Genomic DNA, 19,428 nt, shown 5'->3' with positions numbered 1-19,428 from the left:
ACTCTCAATAAAGTTGGTATAGAAGGAACATACTGCAACATAATAAAGGCCATACATGACAAGCCCATATCTAACATCATACTCAATGGGGAAAAACTGAAAACTATCCCTCTAAAATCAGGAACAAGGAAAGAATATCCACTCTTGTCACTCTTATTCAACATAGTATTGGAAGCCCCAGCCAGAGCAATTAGGCAAGAAAAAGAAATCAAAGGCATTTAAATTGGAAAGGAAGAAAAAAAATTGTCACTATTTGTGAATGATAAGATTTCATAGATAGAAAACCCTAAAGACTCCCCCAAATAGTATTAGAAATAGTAAAGAAATACAGTAAAGTTGAAAGGTACAAAATCAACATACAAAAAATTGGCTGTGTTTCTATACACCAACACTGAGCTAGCAGAAAGACAAATTTAAAAAACAATCCCATTTACAATCACAAAAAAAAGAATAAAATACCTAGGAATAAATTTAACCAAGGAGGTAAAAGGCTCATACACTGAAAACTATAAGACATTGTTGAAAGAATGAAGACACAAATAAGTGAAAAGATATTCTGGGCTCGTGGGTTGGAAGAATTAACTTTGTTAAAATGACCTTATTACCTAAAGCAATCTATAGATTCAATGCAATCCTTATCAAACTCCCAGGGACTTTTTTCATGAAAATAGAACAAAAGAATTCTAAAATTTATATTGAACCACAAAATACAGCAAATAGCCAACACATTCCTGAGAAAAGAGAACAAAGCTGGAGGTATCACACTCCCTGATTTCAAACTAAATTACAAAGCTATAGTAATCAAAACAGCATGGTAATGAAAGAAAAAGAGATACACAGATCAAAGGAAAAGAAAGTAGAGCCCAGAAATAATACCATGTATATACAGACAATTAATATATGACAAAGAAGCAAAGAACATACAATGGAGAGAGGATAATCTCTCCAGTACTTGGTGTTGGGAAAACTGGACAGTCACTGACAGAAAATGAAACTAGACCACTATCTCACACCATACATAAAAATCAACTCAAAATAGATTAAAGATTGAATCTAAGACCTGAAACCACAAAATTCCTAGAAGAAAATAGGCAGTAAGCTCTTTAACATCAGTCTTAGCAATCTTTCTAGATATGTCTCCTCAGGCAAGGGAAACTAAAGCAAAAATAAACAAATGGGACTACATCAAACTAAAACGCTTCTGCACAGCAAAGGAAACAATCAACAAAATGAAAATACAAACTATTGAATGGAAGAAGATACGTGCAAATGATATATCCGATAAGAGGTTAACATCCAAAATATGTAAAGAGCTCATACAACTCAACAACAACAACAGAAAACATTTAAAAAATGGGCAGAGGAGCTGAATAAACATTTTTCCAAAGAAGACTTATAGATGGTCAACAGGCATGTGAAAAGATGCTCAACATTGCTAATCATCAGGGAAATGTAAATCAAAACCACAATGAGATAGCACCTCACACCTGTCAGAATGGCTATCATCAAAAAGACCATAAATAACAGATGTTGGTGAGGATACAGAATAAAGGGAACCCTAGTAAACTGTTAGTGGGAATATACACTGGTGTAGCCACTATGGAAAACAGTATAGAGGGTCCTGAAAAAATTAAGAATAGAACCACCATATTTTCCAGCTATCCCACTTCTGGGTATTTATCCAAAGAATACAGAAACACTAATTTGAAAAGATATATGAACCCCTGTGTTCATCATGGCATTATTTACAATAGCCAAGATATTAAAATAGCTAAGTGCCCATCAACAGTTGAATGGATAAAGATGTGATACACACACACACACACAAACACACACAGAAATACTACTCAGCCATAAAAAGATAAAATTTTCCCATTTGTGACAACACAGATGGACCTTGAGGGTATCATGCTAAGTGAAATAAGTCAGATGGAAAAAGACAAATACATATGATATCACTCATATGTGGACTATAAAAAACAAACACATGCACACACACACAAACAAATGAAAAAACCAAACAAAAACAAACACATAAATACAGAGAACAGAGTAGTGGTTACCAGGGGAAGGGGCAGGGAGGAATGGGTAAAGGGGATCAACTGTATGGTGATAGATGGAAACAAAATTTTTAGTGGTAAACACACTGTAGTGTAAGTAGAAGTAGAAATACTGCACACTTGAAACATTTATATATGTTATAAACCAATGTTACTTCAATAAAAAATAAATCTAGAATTTTTAAAATAATAAAGAGAAATAACTCAATAAAAAATGGATTAAAAACATAGATAGTGAGGATTAAGTAGAAATCGGCAAGAGGGAACATTTGGAGGCAACAGAAATGTTCTATGTCTTGGTTTGGTAATGGTTACCTAAGTGTATAAATTTACAAAACAATCAAAATTCTGTATCAATTTATATATAGAAAATCTGTGGATTTTACTATACATAAATGTTTCTTCCCATTTAGCAAACTAAAAATAATACATACATTAGAGCTACATTATGCATTGATTTACTCTTTCTTTAATCTATCTGTATTTCAGCATACAATAATCCTGCATTTCATACTGATTCTATACTGATATATGAAAATACTTTGTAAATTACAAAGCACTATTGTGGTATAAAGTATTATTAATGCTACTTAAATAATAATGCTACTTTAAGTGGTTAAAATAACCTCTTAAGAGTTTCAAGAGGTATCTCTTGCTTCTAGTGATCTCTAGGGTTTGATGGAAAAATTCAATATTTATCCTATCCATGTCCTTCACGACTAGTCTCTTAAATAAAACTCTGTATTATTCTTTTAGTCTTTCCTCATTTCAAGTTCTCTCAATTCTTTAATAAATTTAGGTACTCTTTTCCACACTATTTACTAAAAATTTTAAATTTATATATGACATCTTAGTGATGAATGAACCTCAGCATGATAATTTCAAATCCTCCCCAGAAAGGATCAGCCATGTATTTACTGACCTTTGTGGCTATAAGAGCACATTGGGCTAAGGTCTTTAGGAGTTTCCTAAATCCTTTATTTGTTCAAAATTGTTAGTTTTGCATCAGTGCTGCCTAGAAACATACTTTAATAGTGTCCCTCTAATTTTAGCTTCTCTGCCCCTGCTAAGGCCACATTTCTCCTGATCTTCAGTCATCTGCTAGTCCCTCTCTGAGTGCACCTCATCACCAATTCCTGTCCCCAGCAAGTGAGTATCTGGCTTCTAGTTGCTGGTGCCCTTATATTTTCTAGTCTGACTTCCCGGATACCTTACCTTGACCACCTTCCTAGATATCAGACCACCTAACATACTTCTGATCACAGATTATTACAGATTGCCTGCTCCCTGAACTGACTTCCGTATTTACCACTTTGACACACCTCAGAGGTCATTAGCACCTGAGTTCCTTGACTATCGCTCCAATACCAGAAAAGACCCTGTGCATTGTACTCTCCACAGCTCACTAATACAAGTCCTTAAAACCCTGTCAGGTTACAGCATCTATAACCGACAGGAATTTTGGAAGAATGAAAACTGGCTCCATCTTTTAAGAAGCCTTAGCTAATGTATTTTTAATGAAGCCCATAGAATTTTAACCAATGTGATGAATAAAAATAGATCAAAGTCTACGTTAAAATGAATGACAATAATGAGAAAAGAAGGGAGAGTCAGACAGAAATCAAGAGTAACACAGATGGGCAGGGGATGAAATAAAAGAGAAAAGGCAGAGAAACACCAAGTGATGAGAGAGACCAAAGAAAGAAACAGAAGCAAAAGTGAAGAGTTGACAGAGAGAGAGAAAGAGAGAGAGACAGACATACATAGAGAAACAAATAGAGAAATGAGTAAGAGGTATGGAGAGAGGAAATCAGACAGAGGCAGAGTGAGAAGAGATAGAAGGATCCTAGAACAGAGAAGAGAGAGAAGTCAGCCCACACTTCTCTGTCTCCCTTCCCAATCATCCACCCCTTTAAAAAAAATCAAAAAAAATATGTAAATTCCAAATTTCAATCATATCCACTTTGTTGTAATGGGAATGAGTGACCTGGGGTTTCAATTTCAATGAGTGCATGGAGAAAAGATGGAAGTTATTAGCACATGTGTAGAAAAAACGCTAGTGCCTCTCTAGCATCCTTCTGTCTGTTCCTACATCCTTTCTCAAGCTGATTTGAGAATTATCCACACTGTAAAGAAGAAGAAACTGAACCTAATGAGGCAAAGGCTTTGAACCAACAGAAGGAAACTGGTCGGCTCATGCCATTCCCCTCAAGCCCCAGAGGACATCCTTCAAGGAACACAAGGATTCTTCTTCCTTGTCATGGTTCAGAATACTCTCCAACCTCTCTGAGAAAATGCCCCCATCCTTCAAGTCCCAACCACAACCTGCTCAGGGACAGTGTCTTAGTCACCTGTCATGTGGGCATGCAGCACAGGGCCTGGTACACAAAAGTCATCAGTAAGTTTCTGTTAAATGAATAAATGTACACTGGTTCTAGACATATATGTATATACCCACCTAAATACATTACAAATATATTCACTATTTATATTGTATGAACTTTTCTAAAGAAGTCTGTTCCTATAGTACTAAACAAAAATGTTTTAGTACATTCTAAATCTACTCTCCTTCCAGTTTTCTCATTGATGTCATCATCATCTAAACTATCCACTCCAGCTAAAAACTCTGTCACCTTATCAGTAAGGCCTATTGATCTTATCTTCTAAATATCTCCTAATTTATCCTCCATGCCATCTATCCTAACAAAAGGAAAATAAGACCCTCCTAAATGATCTCTCTAATCTTTTCTAGCCCTTACATTGTTCCCAGTAACCTTTCTAATCAAGTCACATTCTTTATGAGACACCTTCAAGAAAAAGCCATACGGAAATAATTCCCCATTTCCTCAAAATTAACATCAAATTCCCCATTTTGGTATTGGGAACTTTCCCAATTACATCCAACCCACCTCCCATAATCATTTCCCACTGATCTCCCTCCCCATCTGTAACCAGTCCCTAAACCCTTCTGCTTTTCCCACACCAAGCTTCTTCCCATGGACATTTACATTTCCTTTCCTTCCCCCTTCTCCATGTCTAGATCTTTGAAAATTCAGCTAAAATTGCATTCTGTTCCTCAATGATAATGAGGAACATGATAATCATCCCTAGGGAGAGTTATTTCTTTCTTTCTCTGGATTTCCAATGCACTTGAAACATAACATTTAATATAGCTTAGATCACAGCATATGGTAACTATTTAAGTGCATATGGTAACTATTTAAGTATCTTTCTTCCACAATAGCTTATGAGTTGTACAAGAATAGACACTGTCATTGACGTTTTTACGTATCCCAGGGCTTAGCACAGAAACTGCACAAGTAGGAATCCAATAAACATGTAAAGAATAAATATACATACCTTTCTGTGCTTTGATTAGTTGCTTTCCAATTTCTAGTGTCACAAAGGCTGTGCCATTTAGAACTATGTCAGTTATGGTCTTCCAAGCATTAGGAGACAGTCTTTCAGTGGGAGAAATAAAATTCCCTGCTGCATTGTTTATCACAATCTAATAAATGATTAAGGCAAGTTACAGAAACTTAGATGAGGAAGAATATTTTCCCTAAAGGGCTTTTATTTTTGAAACTTATAAATCCAAATAATATAATAAAGCTAAAGTTCACAGTCTGCTATGAAAAAATACCATGTGATTTGGTTCAGTTTTACCTTTTTTGAGCCTGTGAAAATTCCCTATTATTATTTACCAAATTTTAGAGTTCTAATCCCCATCTCAAAATTAGGGTACAGTCTATTATTAAAAATATAAATATAGATTAAGCATATCTACCATGTGACTATACTTTATTTCAAGAAATCTTAATTAAAATGCCTTTAATTTCTGGTATCATTTTGGCTTAATTTAGCTAATGAAATTCTTGGTTGATGACCTGCTTCTTCAGTATCAATAAAGATTCCAATATTATTATTCCACCAATAATGTAATACATTATCGGTTTGTCTGAAAATATCTTTAACATAGAAAAGTGCTCTCTTTGAGACTACTGGAAGAAATGGTTTCTTTCCAATATGTGAACCAAACAAAAGCAAAATACCCATGCATATCTCAGGTCTTACAAATCTGGAGGTTTTTTTGTAGGTTTCCTTGTTTGTATTATTCTCCTCCACTGACAGAGATAATCAAGTTATTTAAAAAAAGCAAAGAGCATGAATCATTTAAATTAGATATTGTGCTCTTGGATAACAGCTCTTATTTCATAATCTTATTAAATAAAGTAAAATCGTTTTTTCTATATGATTGTAAATGTATTTTTTAAGTACTCCTGAAAGGAAATGGTGTAGCAGTCCACCTAATCTATTCCCTGGTTTAAACAGAGCTAGCTTTCTGCTAGCAATGGAAAATAGCTGCTTCTTAACACAGCATTTGCTCACATCAATATTTTATTTCCTTAATACATCTTGGTAGGTGATATCAACATCAAAGGCCTCATACTTTCGCCTCATCACCATTACACTTACATCAGGATGTCCTACGACTTTGATCAGCTCTGACACAGTGCTTTGCACCATACAAGGATCCCTCACATCACACTGAATTGCATGGACCTGCAAAATAACAAAGAGAAAAAAAGAACCCTATATTTTTTCAGACTTCCTAATCCATGAGTATGAGTAAATTACTTAAGCATGCTATAATTCCTAAATCTGATTTAAGTAACTGTTTTTAATGTACCTTATTTCCAGTTTGAGAAGAAATTTGTTCTGCAGTTGCTTTCAGAACATCAATTTTTCTAGAAAAAAACACATGGTACTTTGCATGAGTTCTGAAATAACTTCATGTTATATTTTTCTTTTTAATTTCATAAATTAAAAAAGAGAATCTACAGCTTAATGACATGAATTTTTGAGACAATAGAAAAGCTATATCTACAAGCAAGGTAGTTTGAATGCATTTATTTTCTAGAAGTTAAATTTAAGCAATTTCATATATGTGACACTAATTTATTAAATTACTTCTAAGCCAGTTATTTTATATCTACTCATAGATTTTAAATTATTTCCTTAATTATATTCATTTCTATGTATTTCCTTGCCCAAGCCTGCTTGAGAAGGAAAATACATTCCTGGAATGATGTAAGCTTACGCTAAACTATAAAAAAACTATGTTATGTATAAAATCGACATTAGTAGATTTTAGATCAAATTGATGGGTCTGGACAACTATATATAGTCAAAATCTTATGCTCTTGAGAGAAACACAAAAAAATACACAATGTAAATTATGTAGTGTTATAAAAAAATAATATTTTAACACTCTTAAACACATTACAACATGAAAAAAAATGTTCTGGCCAATTTGCATTAAAAACAACATCTGAGGGCTTCCCTGGTGGCGCAGTGGTTGAGAGTCCGCCTGCCGATGCCGGGGACACGGGTTCGTGCCCCGGTCCGGGAAGATCCCACATGCCGCAGAGCGGCTGGGCCCGTGAGCCATGGCCACTGAGCCTGCGTGTCCAGAGCCTGTGCTCCGCAACGGGAGAGGCCACAACAGTGAGAGGCCCGCGTACTGGAAAAAAAAAAAAAAAAACAACAACATCTGAAAGAAATTCCTTTTGCCCCCTGTAAAATTACATAGTGACTTGTCATTCAGGTTACTACTTAGCCTACCTAAGAATTGTACACTATTCAAAATTGGAAGAAGGGGTAGATTTTTTTGACCAGTCTCTAAACCTCTATACTTACATCGTTATAAGGTACTGGGACATGCCTAAATAAGAAATTCTTTCCACATGGTCTCACCCTCCCTACATTCATCACAACAGCTGTTTTGAAATATCTGCCCATCTTATAGAAAATGGAAGCATTATATCCATTATCCTGGTACAAGGTTAACTATCCACTGAATCAGTAATTATAATCAATCTCACTGAAAACAAAGCAGCCTCAATATAGTACTTTTTAACTTCATATAGAGAAAAAATTCTATCACTGAATTTGTGAAATATATATATCATCAGTTCCATAATCAATCATTATTTCTATCACAAATTATTTTTTTTAATTATTCTATTTATTTTTGGCTGCTTTGGGTCTTCATTTCTGTGTGTGGACTTTCTCTAGTTGCAGCAAGCCGGGGCTACTTTTCGTTGCGGTGCACGGGCTTCTCATTGTTGTGGCTTCTCTTGTTGCAGAGCATGGGCTCTAGGTGCATGGGCTTCAGTAGTTGTGACACGCAGGCTTCCGTAGCTGTGGCTCGTGGGCTCTAGCACACAGGCTCAGTAGTGTGGCGCTCCGGCTTAGCTGCTCTGCGGCATGTGGGACCTTCCCAGACCAGGGCTCGAACCCGTGTCCCCTGCATTGGCAGGTGGATTCTTAACCACTGTGCCACAAGGGAAGCCCTATCATCACAAATTATAACTGACTTTTTCCAAGGAGATTTAGTTAAATAATCTAAAGGATATTTCATAGACGATTACGACGCAAATCAAACAACTCTGGCAAATAGTGTTTTCAATATTGTGGCACGGAATTATTCACCAATAGACTCTTGCCAGGCAACTTGCTGAGACTGACTTACCGGCTGGCTATCACACACTGTGCACCTAGGCTGGACAGATGAGTTGTCATTCCTTTACCAAGGCCAGTACCTCCCCCAGTAATGAATGCTACTTTTCCTTGAAAACTATTTGGTGGTAGCATCACTTTTTGAAAGGGTGGAAAGAATTTAGACTGAAAACCTTCATTGTTTTGATATAATATTTTTGTTCCATACCTAAAAAACTAAAAGAAAAAAAATGAATTGAAATTTGCATACTTATATTCCCACAAAAGATATGAATTTTTTTAAACATACTCTTTAATATTAATCAAATTCTTAGATTAACACAAACTTACTGTAAACATATTGGTACTGTATTTAATCAATTTTTATCCTTTTTCTGTTGGAATGTTAAGTAACATAGTAGAGTGGTTAAAAGCATGGGTTTTGGAGCTAGACTACAGAGGGCAGAATTTTCTCCCTAGTCATGTAACCTTCAGCAAGTTATTTAACCTCTTTTTGCCTCAGTTTCTTCTATAATTGGAGATAATAACAGAACCTTCCTCATAGGACATTATAAGGATTTCATAAGCTAATATGAATAATAAACCTAGAAAATTGTGTAGCACACAGAAAGCACTCTATAAATGCTAGCATTATTAGTTTATGTATTTAGCTTAAATTTCACTTCAAAAAAACTTACATAAAGCATTTTTGTCTTTTAACAAGAATAATTTGGATAAAAATCACATTCCATCTTTGAATCACTGAAGAAAATTATAAAAAGTCCTTTATAAGATTTATTAAACCAAATGCCTCTTCCCATGTTGTCTTCTGGATAATAAATTTAGAACAGATAAAAATATTTGTTATATTTAAAATGGGGGGATAAAATCAAACCACTTTCAACTGAAAACTATTTATACTGCCCTATCTTGTATTTTACAGCTTACTCTCATATTACTTGTCAAAATCACTGCTATTCTCTCACTTTTAATTATGAAAACAAACTTTTAAGTGTTAACCATAATAACAAACAATAAAGAGCTAATATTCATTAAGTGTTTACCATTTATCAGGATTAGAAACTAATCTTCACCACTCCATGAGATAGGCATTATTTTTACCCCATTGTTCAGGAGGGGCCCAGAAAAGTTAAGTACGTTGCCCAACTTGCAAAACCAAGATTATAACGACCTTGTATACTGCCTCCCTCTACTCACTGAGCTCCTACTGAGTTCAATGATCACACCAGTCGGGTATCTGATATTCCCCATCAGGTTATGGTTATAAGATTAAAACTCCAGAATCGATAATTTCCTGCTAGAGCATTCTTATAAGTTAAATGGGCTGCCATTAGTTGTTCTGAGATATCTACAATTTACCCTAAGGAAATAGAAATGTTGTCACTGATTTAGGATAAGGCTATTCATCAACTAGAAATTTAACAAGAAAATGCTTATAATATGATGTTAAGTAAAAAAAGAAATATACAGGATGTTCTTAACTATAAATAAAAATATATACTTAGAAAAAAGACTAGAAGAAAATAACAACAGTTAGTAGTAGATTCAATATTAACCATGTGCCAGGTCTATGAAGGACTTTCAACAACCCTATAAGGTAAATTCTATTGTTACTCCCATTTTATAGATGAGAAAACTGAAGCACAGAAAGGTCAAGTAACTAACTTTTAAAGACAAATAATAATAAGTAGTAAAGATTCAAATCGAAGATGTGTCTGACTTCAGAGTCCATTCATTACCTTTCACAGTTACTATGTATGTCTAGGTGATGGGATAATGGAAGATTATTTGTTCTTTTTGTTAGTTTGATTGGTTCTTAGTAATTTCAAAATCTATTCAATAAATATGATTTGATTTTTTAACCAGGGAAAAAAGTTAGTGAAAGATAAAATTTGAAAACATGTATAAAATAATTGTGAAAGATAAATTTGCAAATCTGGTAATCCTCCATGCCAGTCATTATATTTCATTTACCTTCGTGTTGACAAAGCATTTTTTTGGTACCCTTTAGCCAAAGCATGATAATCCAAGCAACTTACAATAATCTTTCTCTGCATAAATGGCAGTTTTACTTAAGGCTGCCACCAACTCCAAAACTATTACATTAAGATGATGAATCAGGAAATTTGCACAAGTAGGCTGGTGAGTTTATCGTTACCTAGTAATAAAGAAAAAATGTGTCCTAATTTCCCAAAAGCACTAAGATGAATTTTTATTTATTTAGTATTGATTTGTATAGGGAATTTTATCTGGTACTTTATGAAAGATAAATTAAGCAAGATATTTGCATATAAACTTTCTTTTCTTATTATTTTAAAACATTTTCTCAACCTCATAGAGGAAAGGTTATAAAGGTAAAAATAATCACATTTGAAATAAAAATTCCTAATAAGTGTCTACAATGTAACAGGTTACAACATAGCATAACAAACCCTTGTAAAGGGTTTGTTCTGATTTGGGAATTTGCTTGTATGAAAAAGTATTAGAGATAAACATGATATTATGATTATTGTGTTAACTCATTTTATTTATCTTTAGCATGTTTTTACTGAGCATTTGCTATGCTCCAGACATTGTTCTAGGCAATGGCAATACAGCAGTGAGCAAAACAGGTACAATATTCTACCCTAAGAGAGATTATCTTTGGGGGGGAGGGAAGATAAATTAAGTGAAATATAGAGTATATTAAAAGCTAGTATGTTGCTGTGGGAAAGATAAGGCATATAATATGGGTAGAGTGTTGCTATTTTAAATAGAGTGGTCAGCAAAGGTCTCACCGAGGTGACATCTGAGCAAAGACCTAAAGGGAGTGAGGGGATGAGTTGCACGGTCCTTTCAGGCAGAGGGAAAACTAAAAGCAAAGGCCCTGAGAAGGAAGCATGCCTAGCACATTAGAAAGAATCAGAGGGCGAGTGTGGCTGAAGTAGAAGGAGGGAAGAGAAAGAGGGACAGGAGGTAAAGTCAATGAGGTAAAGGGGACTGGATCACACAGGCTGAGTCAACCACTTACAATTATACTCAAGTCAAGTGGGAAACTCTCCAAAGTTTTGAGCAGTGGATTGACATGAGCTGCCTTAAGTTTTTAGAGAATTGTTCTGGCTACTAAGTTGAGAATGGAATGTAGGAGGCAAGACTGGAAGCAGGGAGGGTAAGTATAATATTTTTATGCCAGGCCAGGCAAGAGATGATGATTTAGACTGGATGCCATCATAGAAGGGGTAAGAAGTTAGCAAATAAAATTACTTGCAGATGGGAAGGTCCCAGAAAATGAGGATATAGTGAATTACTATTGTACCTAATATTGCCTAATCCAATTATTTCTTCTTGCCTCAAAGTCCAACCTCAGCAACACATTGACCTATTTCACTAAAAGCAGACAAAGAGGTCTCTCCCTTTGATCAAGGCCATTTGGCAGATAGAGCCTTTTCCACTTCTCTCACCTTCACCTCAATACCTCTGCTACTTTTTGCATTGCCTTTGTGTTTTGGAAAGAATAAGATTTAACTGTGAGCTAGAAGGAAATAGATATGAGTCAGACAAAAGGCATTAGTCTAAGTGAGAAATAATGAGGACAGCAGAAATCAAGACAACATTTACCACACATATTTAACATGTTGATTAGCCTGAACTCAGAAGCCAACCAACTGGAAATGGTGAGCAAGGGAAGAGATGAAGATGACAGAGTTTTCTAGTTTAAATAGCTACATGTGGAGTGATGCTGTTACTGAAATGACTGGGCTGACACGAAAAGATTCAAGGTGGAGAACTGAAGATAACCAGTTCTGTATTAGAAATGCTCCACCTGGGATGCCTGTGGACTATTCCGGTGGAGATATCTAATCTGCAGTTGGAAATAAAATTTTGAAGCACAGAGAATAAAATAAATCAGGGCTAAAGCTAAACAGCAACATCATTTCACAAACTGTGAAAGCCTACAGTTCTATCACTGTTTTAGATGCAATGCAATGTGGGAGTTTCCCCATGCTGGAAGGGATCAAAGTATAGCTGTCCCCTTACTCTTAACTTACTTATACTTACGCAGGCATTTCTAATCTTAAAGTAAGTTATCATCTTAGGAAGAGACTATAGGACAGCTAAGATTGATTATTTTCTACCTGGAATTTTCTTTAAGAAGTAAGGGTTGCCAAACACCAATGAAATGCCTTCTAATATGAGCTCTAGGAAACCCTGGCTAACTTTAGAATTCCCCTCCTTTTTTTGATGTGCTTTATAATGACCTGTGGGGAATAATCTGAGACCTAGATTTTTTTTTAACATTACGAAGTTAGCGTTATAGTTTTGGAAGGGAGTTTGTTTTGAAATTTCTTCACATTAATATTTGAGCTCTGAGGCTACCATTCATCGATGTGATTCCCTCTAGTGACTCCTTCACATCCTCTTTCTCTTCACCTAATATATTCCATCCCTCTCCAAGTCCCATGTATTTTACCTCCCCAGTCAGTATCTTTACTCTCCGTCCACTGCCTGAGTTCAAAGGTCCCTATCTTCCATCATTCACAAATACTAAGGGCCTATGCTACATCATCCATTATGTGGTCTCTGTCCTCTAGTCTCCCTTTACTCCAACATATCTGCAATGCTGTGCTCCAGAGTACTGCAAACCTGCTCATGGTACTTCTACCCTTAAGATCCTTGTATAAGGATCTTATATGACTCCCTGTATAAAGTCCAGATTCCTTAGCTTCACCCAGCACAGCAAGTCATTACGACCTGGCTCTTGTCCATCTCTCCAGCCTCATCTCCCTCTGCTTTTCCACCTTGAAATTTATACTCAAAAAAACAAAATATGCAGGGTTCCCCAAACACAAATTGTTTCCACCTCTCTACCTTTATACAAATTGATCCCCACCAAAAAAAAAAAAAACAAAAACAAATTCATCCCCACCATCACTCAACATTCATCGTTCAAGGCTGAGGCTTCCCTAACACTCCCAACAGAATTATCATTCTCACCGCCATCTCTGTAACTTAATCAAATTATCTGTATACCAGCTTGGAAGTCCTAGAGGCGCTTTAACATGTTCAAGATATATCACTTACCCCTCTCTTCCCTCTGGCTCCTTCTCATAAATGCTCTCTCTCAGAGAGTAACATTTCCCTTAGCTCAGGGGTCAAAAATAGAAATCTGGGCTTCATCTCACATCACATACCCAAACCACTAAGTTCGGTTCATTTTAGTCCTAAATAGCTCCAACAACCGCCCTTAGTTCTGACCCTTACCACTTATACTTGCACTCTAGTATCCCCATCTCAAGTCTCACCTGATGATAATACTTTCCTGCTCACAATTCTGATGGTGCCATTCACTTCCTCAGCATGGCCCAATCTTCCTTCCTCACCCGCTACCACCAATCACCAAGACCTCTCAATATATCTCTTAAATATCACCAGACTTCAAGTCTCTCATGTACTGCCATTCCTTAGTTGAAGCCACCATGGCCTCTCATCTGGAGAGAAGATTACCCAGGTTGCCTCCATTCTCACCCCTATTTCCAGGCCTTCAGAACAAAGCTCTCACTCCTTAATATGGCTCACAGGCTGCTCCCTAGCCTGTCTCTCACCACCTGCCTCCTTACTTGCTACCTATAATCTAGTCTGGGCCTTCACATAGGCCACTCTCCTGCCTAGAACTTTCTTACTCTTACTTCTCCCCCTGACTAACTTCTACTAATCCTTCAGGTCCCAGCTTATATGTAAAACCCAAAAATTATACTCCTTAAAGTGATTTTTAAAATTTATTTATTTTATTTATTTTATTTTTGGCTGCATTGGGTCTTCATTGCTGCACACAGGCTTTCTCTGGTTGCGGCAAGCGGGGTCTACTCTTTGGTGCAGTGCATGGGCTTCTCGTTGCGGTAGCTTCTCTTGATGCAGAGCACGGGCTCTAGGTGCGTGGGCTTCAGTAGTTGTGGCTCACGGGCTCTAGAGCACAGGCTCAGTAGTTGTGGCGCACGGGCTTAGCTGCTGGGCTTAGTTGCTCCGTGGCATGTGCAATTTTCCCAGACCAGGGCTCAAACCTGTGTTCCCTGCATTGGCAGGTGGATTCTTAACCACTGCGCCACCAGGGAAGCCCCTATACTCCTTAAAACTGTACACTTCTCCCACTGTGGATGGGAAATGTTTCTTCCCTAATCCTGATGTTTCATTTCCCTCCAGGAGGGGAGCTGAGTTAAACTCCAGGCTTCCTTTTGCCCCCTTAGTCACCCTGTCCCCCTGGAAATGGTTTATCTGACCAGCAAATTTTGAGAGAATAATTGGGCATGAGTAGTCCTTCTTAAACCTTCTCCCTCTTGGGAGCTAGCTGCCCTCAGAAAGCAAATGTTCCTCCTCAGATGATAAGTCTGCCTAATTCAGGAAATCCAGTTAGCACTGGCTCTAAAATCAAACTGTAACAAGTGGTACTTTGGCCTCCATCTTTACTCTGGTTTTTCAGATGGGAGAAGAGGGATGCTATTTATTTGTACCCCCTCTAAGATCAAGAACACTCATCATGGGCTTCCCTGGTGGCGCAGTGGTTGAGAATCCGCCTGTCAATGCGGGGCACACGGGTTCGTGCCCCGGTCCGGGAAGATCCCACATGCCGCGGAGCGGCTGGGCCCGTAAGCCATGGCCGCTGAGCCTGCACGTCCGGAGCCTGTGCTGCGCAACGGGAGAGGCCACAACAGTGAGAGGCCCGCGTATCGCAAAAAAAAAACACATACCATAATAAACTATAATGTTACTAGATTCTTAAGCTTCCTGAGAGCAGGAATCAGCTCTTTTTCTCATGCTCATATCCCTAGTACAGTGCCTAACATATAGTAAATGCTCAATTTGCCACATAAATAAGTGAAGCCCACCATGCCCTGGTCCCCCAGCAACCTGTCCCGTCTCATCTCCATGAACTTCTCTCTGACTCCAATACTTTGCAAAGTCCACAATGCCAAAACACTTGAAGTTTTAAAAATAGGTCATGCTCCTTCACTTCTTGATACATGCTATTCCTTACATCTAGATTACCTTTGGGATCCTGTACACTGCAACTCCTTCAAAAGTGAGCTCTAGGAGCCCACCTCCTCCATGAAGCCTTCCCTGCCTCCTCTAGGCACACACTGCTTTGTTCATATATGCATTCTAATAAACATCTGCATTTTCAGTCTGTTGATGTCTGGTGATGACCCACTAGAATATCATTTTTCAGACATATTCTGAATGAGGATCTAGTAAGAAATATGCCCTATACAAAACACAGTACATGCATTCAGTCGTGTGACAGATATTCCATATTTACTCTGTGCTATGAACTACTCTAGACCTGGGCATACAGCCCAGGTGAACAAATCACATGAAAACCCTTGCCTCCAGGAAGCTTATATTCTGAAATTCTGAGATGGGTAAAGAAAGATTTCTTAGGCTTTCTGGATAGAAAAATGAAAGAGAGGAAAAAAGAAAAGGAAAGGAAAGGAAAGAAAGGGGGAGAGAGGGAGGGAGGGAGGAAAGAAAGAAAACTCAAAACACAAACAGGAGGAAAAAAAAAACAGCTGGCCTTACACTTCTTCTTGACAATAATCAGCATCAGAAAACAATGAAACAATGTTGATGAAGTTCAATGGGAAAAATAAATGTGATACATCCAAGCAAAATTATGCCTATCTACCCATCCTTTTACCAGCACAAACAAGATGCCTGGAATGATGTTAGCCAAATGTTAACCCCAGTTATTTCTGGGTGGCCAGTTTGGGAACATGTGTTACTTTGCTTGTTTTAATTTAACTATATTTATTACTTGAATTCATATTGGCCAGGTATCATTTTTATAAAAATAGTAGTTATTACTCTTGATTAAAAAAAGGAAAAAGAAAAAGAAAAAGCAATGTGCACCACAGATACAAAGAATGAATTTATGAAAGGAAGAACAGTAAATTTAAAAAAAAAAGTTTCACAAAGTAAACTTAACCTTACTACATTATGTTTTCTACTCTATTCCACTTTATTTTCTACTCCATTCCACTTTATTTTTCTTAAACTCATTTTGTTCCACTAAGTTATTTCAAGGTCCATTCATGAGTTATTATCCATAACTTGAAAAATACACATGAGGCTATTAGCTCAAGGACAGTAGAGATACTTTTCAAGTAAGGATCGCCAAAGAACGCCCAACACTTTGTAGGCACTTAATTAGCATTTCTTGATAAACTACTGAATGAGTGAATGTTTTCCTCATTAAAACTGAAAGCGGGACTTCCCTGGTGGCGCAGTGGTTAAGAATCGCCTGCCAAGGCAGGGGACACGGGTTTGAGCCCTGATCCGGGAAGATGCCACGTGCCATGGAGCAACTAAGCCCGTGTGCCACAACTACTGAGCCTGCACTCCAGAGTCCACGAGCCACAACTACTGAGCCCATGTGCCACAATTACCGAAGCCCGTGTGCCTAGAGCCTGTGCTCCGCAAAAAGAGAAGCCAGTGCAATGCGAAGCCCTCACACCGCAACAAAGACCCAACGCAGTCATAAATAAATAAATAAATAAATAAATTTATTTTTAAAAAAACTGAGAGCAAGTTTCATACTTTTTTTTTAACCTTTGCATCCCCAGGGCAGGCACAGAGCCAGTTCTCATTAAACGCTGCACTGAACTGAACCCTACTAGCTACCAGCACAATACAGCACTTCATAAATAGGATGTATGACAAATGAAACATTTCTCAGTTTCTTGGTAACTAAAATATTCAAATCAGGGGCTTTAACTGAAAAAACTTGTATTTGCTCACAGAAACATTATGCTGCCTGGAACAATCTCCCACTTAACAGATGTGAAGACTTTTCCTTTCCCAGTAATTCACACCCAAGCCTGCATGTGCCAGGAAGGAGAGAAACACCACCTATAAGGGCCTCCCTTGCCTTCAAACCCCCATCCTCAAAACTTCCATTTTTCTTAAGCAAAGGAATTTCACAACTGTCAGATTACAGTTAATTTTTAAATGAGTTCATTTTCTCCCTCTCATGCTGTATTGTCTAATGGTGTCAGAAGAGCTGGGATACAGTCTGTGTGACCTTATTACTACAAGCCTAATGATTTGTGTTTTTAAAAAAAAATTCTCTGAAGACTTTTCTTCTTCACAGAGTCTTTGTAGGATTCAAATGAGAGAGTTAAGAAGGGATCTGAAAATGTAGCTTTCTTTTACAATAACCTAGAACCTAAATCTTTATAAGAGAAAACAGTATCAACAAAACCCTAGCCTTGAACAAATTTCACTTTTTAAAAGGTAGTTCTTTCTTACTTCAGAGACTCATTATACCATTTCCTTGTGTTCAACATTTGCAATTTGTCCATGTTTTTCAAAAAAGAAAACCATGGCTGCCCATTCTAACTGAAAAAAAAGTTTTTTCACAGTTGGCAGATTAATTTTTCTACCTGGCTAAGGAAATTGTGAACTCTGGTTTCGTTTAGTTTAGCTCACTAAGATTTTTTTTTTTAATTTAGTTGGGGGAAGGGGCTGTCTTGGATATGACTTTTTTATTTTCCTTTCTCTTTCTTCCCCCCTCCAGCTGTCTTCTCTTGCACACTTTATTCTGATTATTGGTCTAGTGGAGAGATGTTGACAAAACAAAACAAAATTATGAGGGTGAAAGTGGTGGAAGCCAGCCTGAGATGCAGCTCGCCCAGCATTATCTCTAGGAAGGGAAGTTTTTTATGTGAATATGTTTGTATTAATGTTTAACTGGACTAACAATTGAAAGAATTCCTTCATTAAAAAATAAAAAACTACAGATAAGGCCAATGCTCCCGCTGGGCCCCACTCCCCACCCCGTCCCTCTCCCACTCAGAGCTCTAAAGGCCGGTGTGTACAGCGTCCTCTCTTTCTACTTACACACAACTTTGAAACTACTAGGAATGGGAACCAGTGAGAACCACGGCGTGCCCTCCCCACCCCCATCCCCACCCCAAACACAAACATACACCAGGACTTCCTCCGACACCAACCCAAGGCGACCTTCCCACTTCATCCCAGTCCCCGGGTTCCCGCTCCTCGCGAGATTCCCCAGAAACCCCAGTCCTCTGTCCTCTCTCCGCGAGATACCCTGTCCTCGCTCCTAGCGCCCCGGCAACGCGAGTCCACGCTCTGCGCTTCGCTCCGCTAGTCCCCCGGACAGGGCGTCTGCGGGGAGAGCGCAGGACCCTCGGCCCTTCCAGCACCGCCTTACCCGCCGAGGACCGCGGCCCCAAACAAAGAGGACACGGCTTAGCAGCGCCATGTAGAGCCTCCCAACTTCTGGCCGGAAATGCAGGGGGCGGGCCAGAAATCCTAGAGCTATGGGGGCTGGGCTGGGAGCGGGCGGGCCCTGGAGGCCGAGGCGCCTGGCGCCTTTCCACCCGGGTCTGAACCCCAGGGCGCTGCCTCGCTTTGCCTCTCTCACGCTTTTCCTTGCTGTCTTTCCCTTTGTTGTCCCGATTGTTTTTTATAGGGCTGGTAATGGCGGTTTATATGTCCTTGTGTTGGTGGACGAATTACTGTGCCAGAAAAGTTTTAAAGACTGCAGAAACAAAAGGCATGTATACACTGCCGGAGTGCTAACGCCTTTTCAGTAATTTATGTCTACTCCTGAAGTGCATGTTTAAGTCCAAGCTGAACCACACATCATCAGAATAATAATATATTTAAGACAGCCTCCATATTCCTAAGGGGAAGTGGCTGAAATCTAATAAAAGTTGCAGATTCCGGGCAGCTTTGATGTTTCCAAGGACACATCGACTTTTATCTTATCGCCGAGAGACAGCGGGGCTCTGACCCTCCTGCTTTTGCTTTTTCTCTCTAAGGGATTAATAATATTCACTTCAGAATTAAG

The 19,428-nt window shown here is 38.0% G+C and overlaps 1 protein-coding gene across 1 annotated transcript in view; it reads right to left on the bottom strand.

Annotated features, from left to right (window-relative positions):
• DECR1 (2,4-dienoyl-CoA reductase 1) overlaps window positions 1-18,901 on the bottom strand; it is a 50,789-nt gene extending 31,888 nt beyond the window's left edge. The window contains exons 1-5 of the mRNA XM_012537944.3: window positions 18,787-18,901; window positions 8,596-8,798; window positions 6,751-6,808; window positions 6,537-6,623; window positions 5,421-5,568 (exon numbers count right to left, since the gene is read on the bottom strand). Of these exons, the coding sequence (XP_012393398.1) occupies window positions 5,421-5,568; window positions 6,537-6,623; window positions 6,751-6,808; window positions 8,596-8,798; window positions 18,787-18,837 (547 nt within the window). The 5' untranslated portion in view covers window positions 18,838-18,901. The remainder of the gene's footprint in view (window positions 1-5,420; window positions 5,569-6,536; window positions 6,624-6,750; window positions 6,809-8,595; window positions 8,799-18,786) is intronic.
• Window positions 18,902-19,428: the final 527 nt, after the last annotated feature.

Source organism: Orcinus orca, chromosome 17 (assembly GCF_937001465.1).
Source record: "Orcinus orca chromosome 17, mOrcOrc1.1, whole genome shotgun sequence".
Lineage (NCBI taxonomy): Eukaryota > Metazoa > Chordata > Mammalia > Artiodactyla > Delphinidae > Orcinus > Orcinus orca.
Note: the sequence above shows the minus strand (reverse complement) of the source record. Positions and strands in the feature narration are given on the sequence as shown.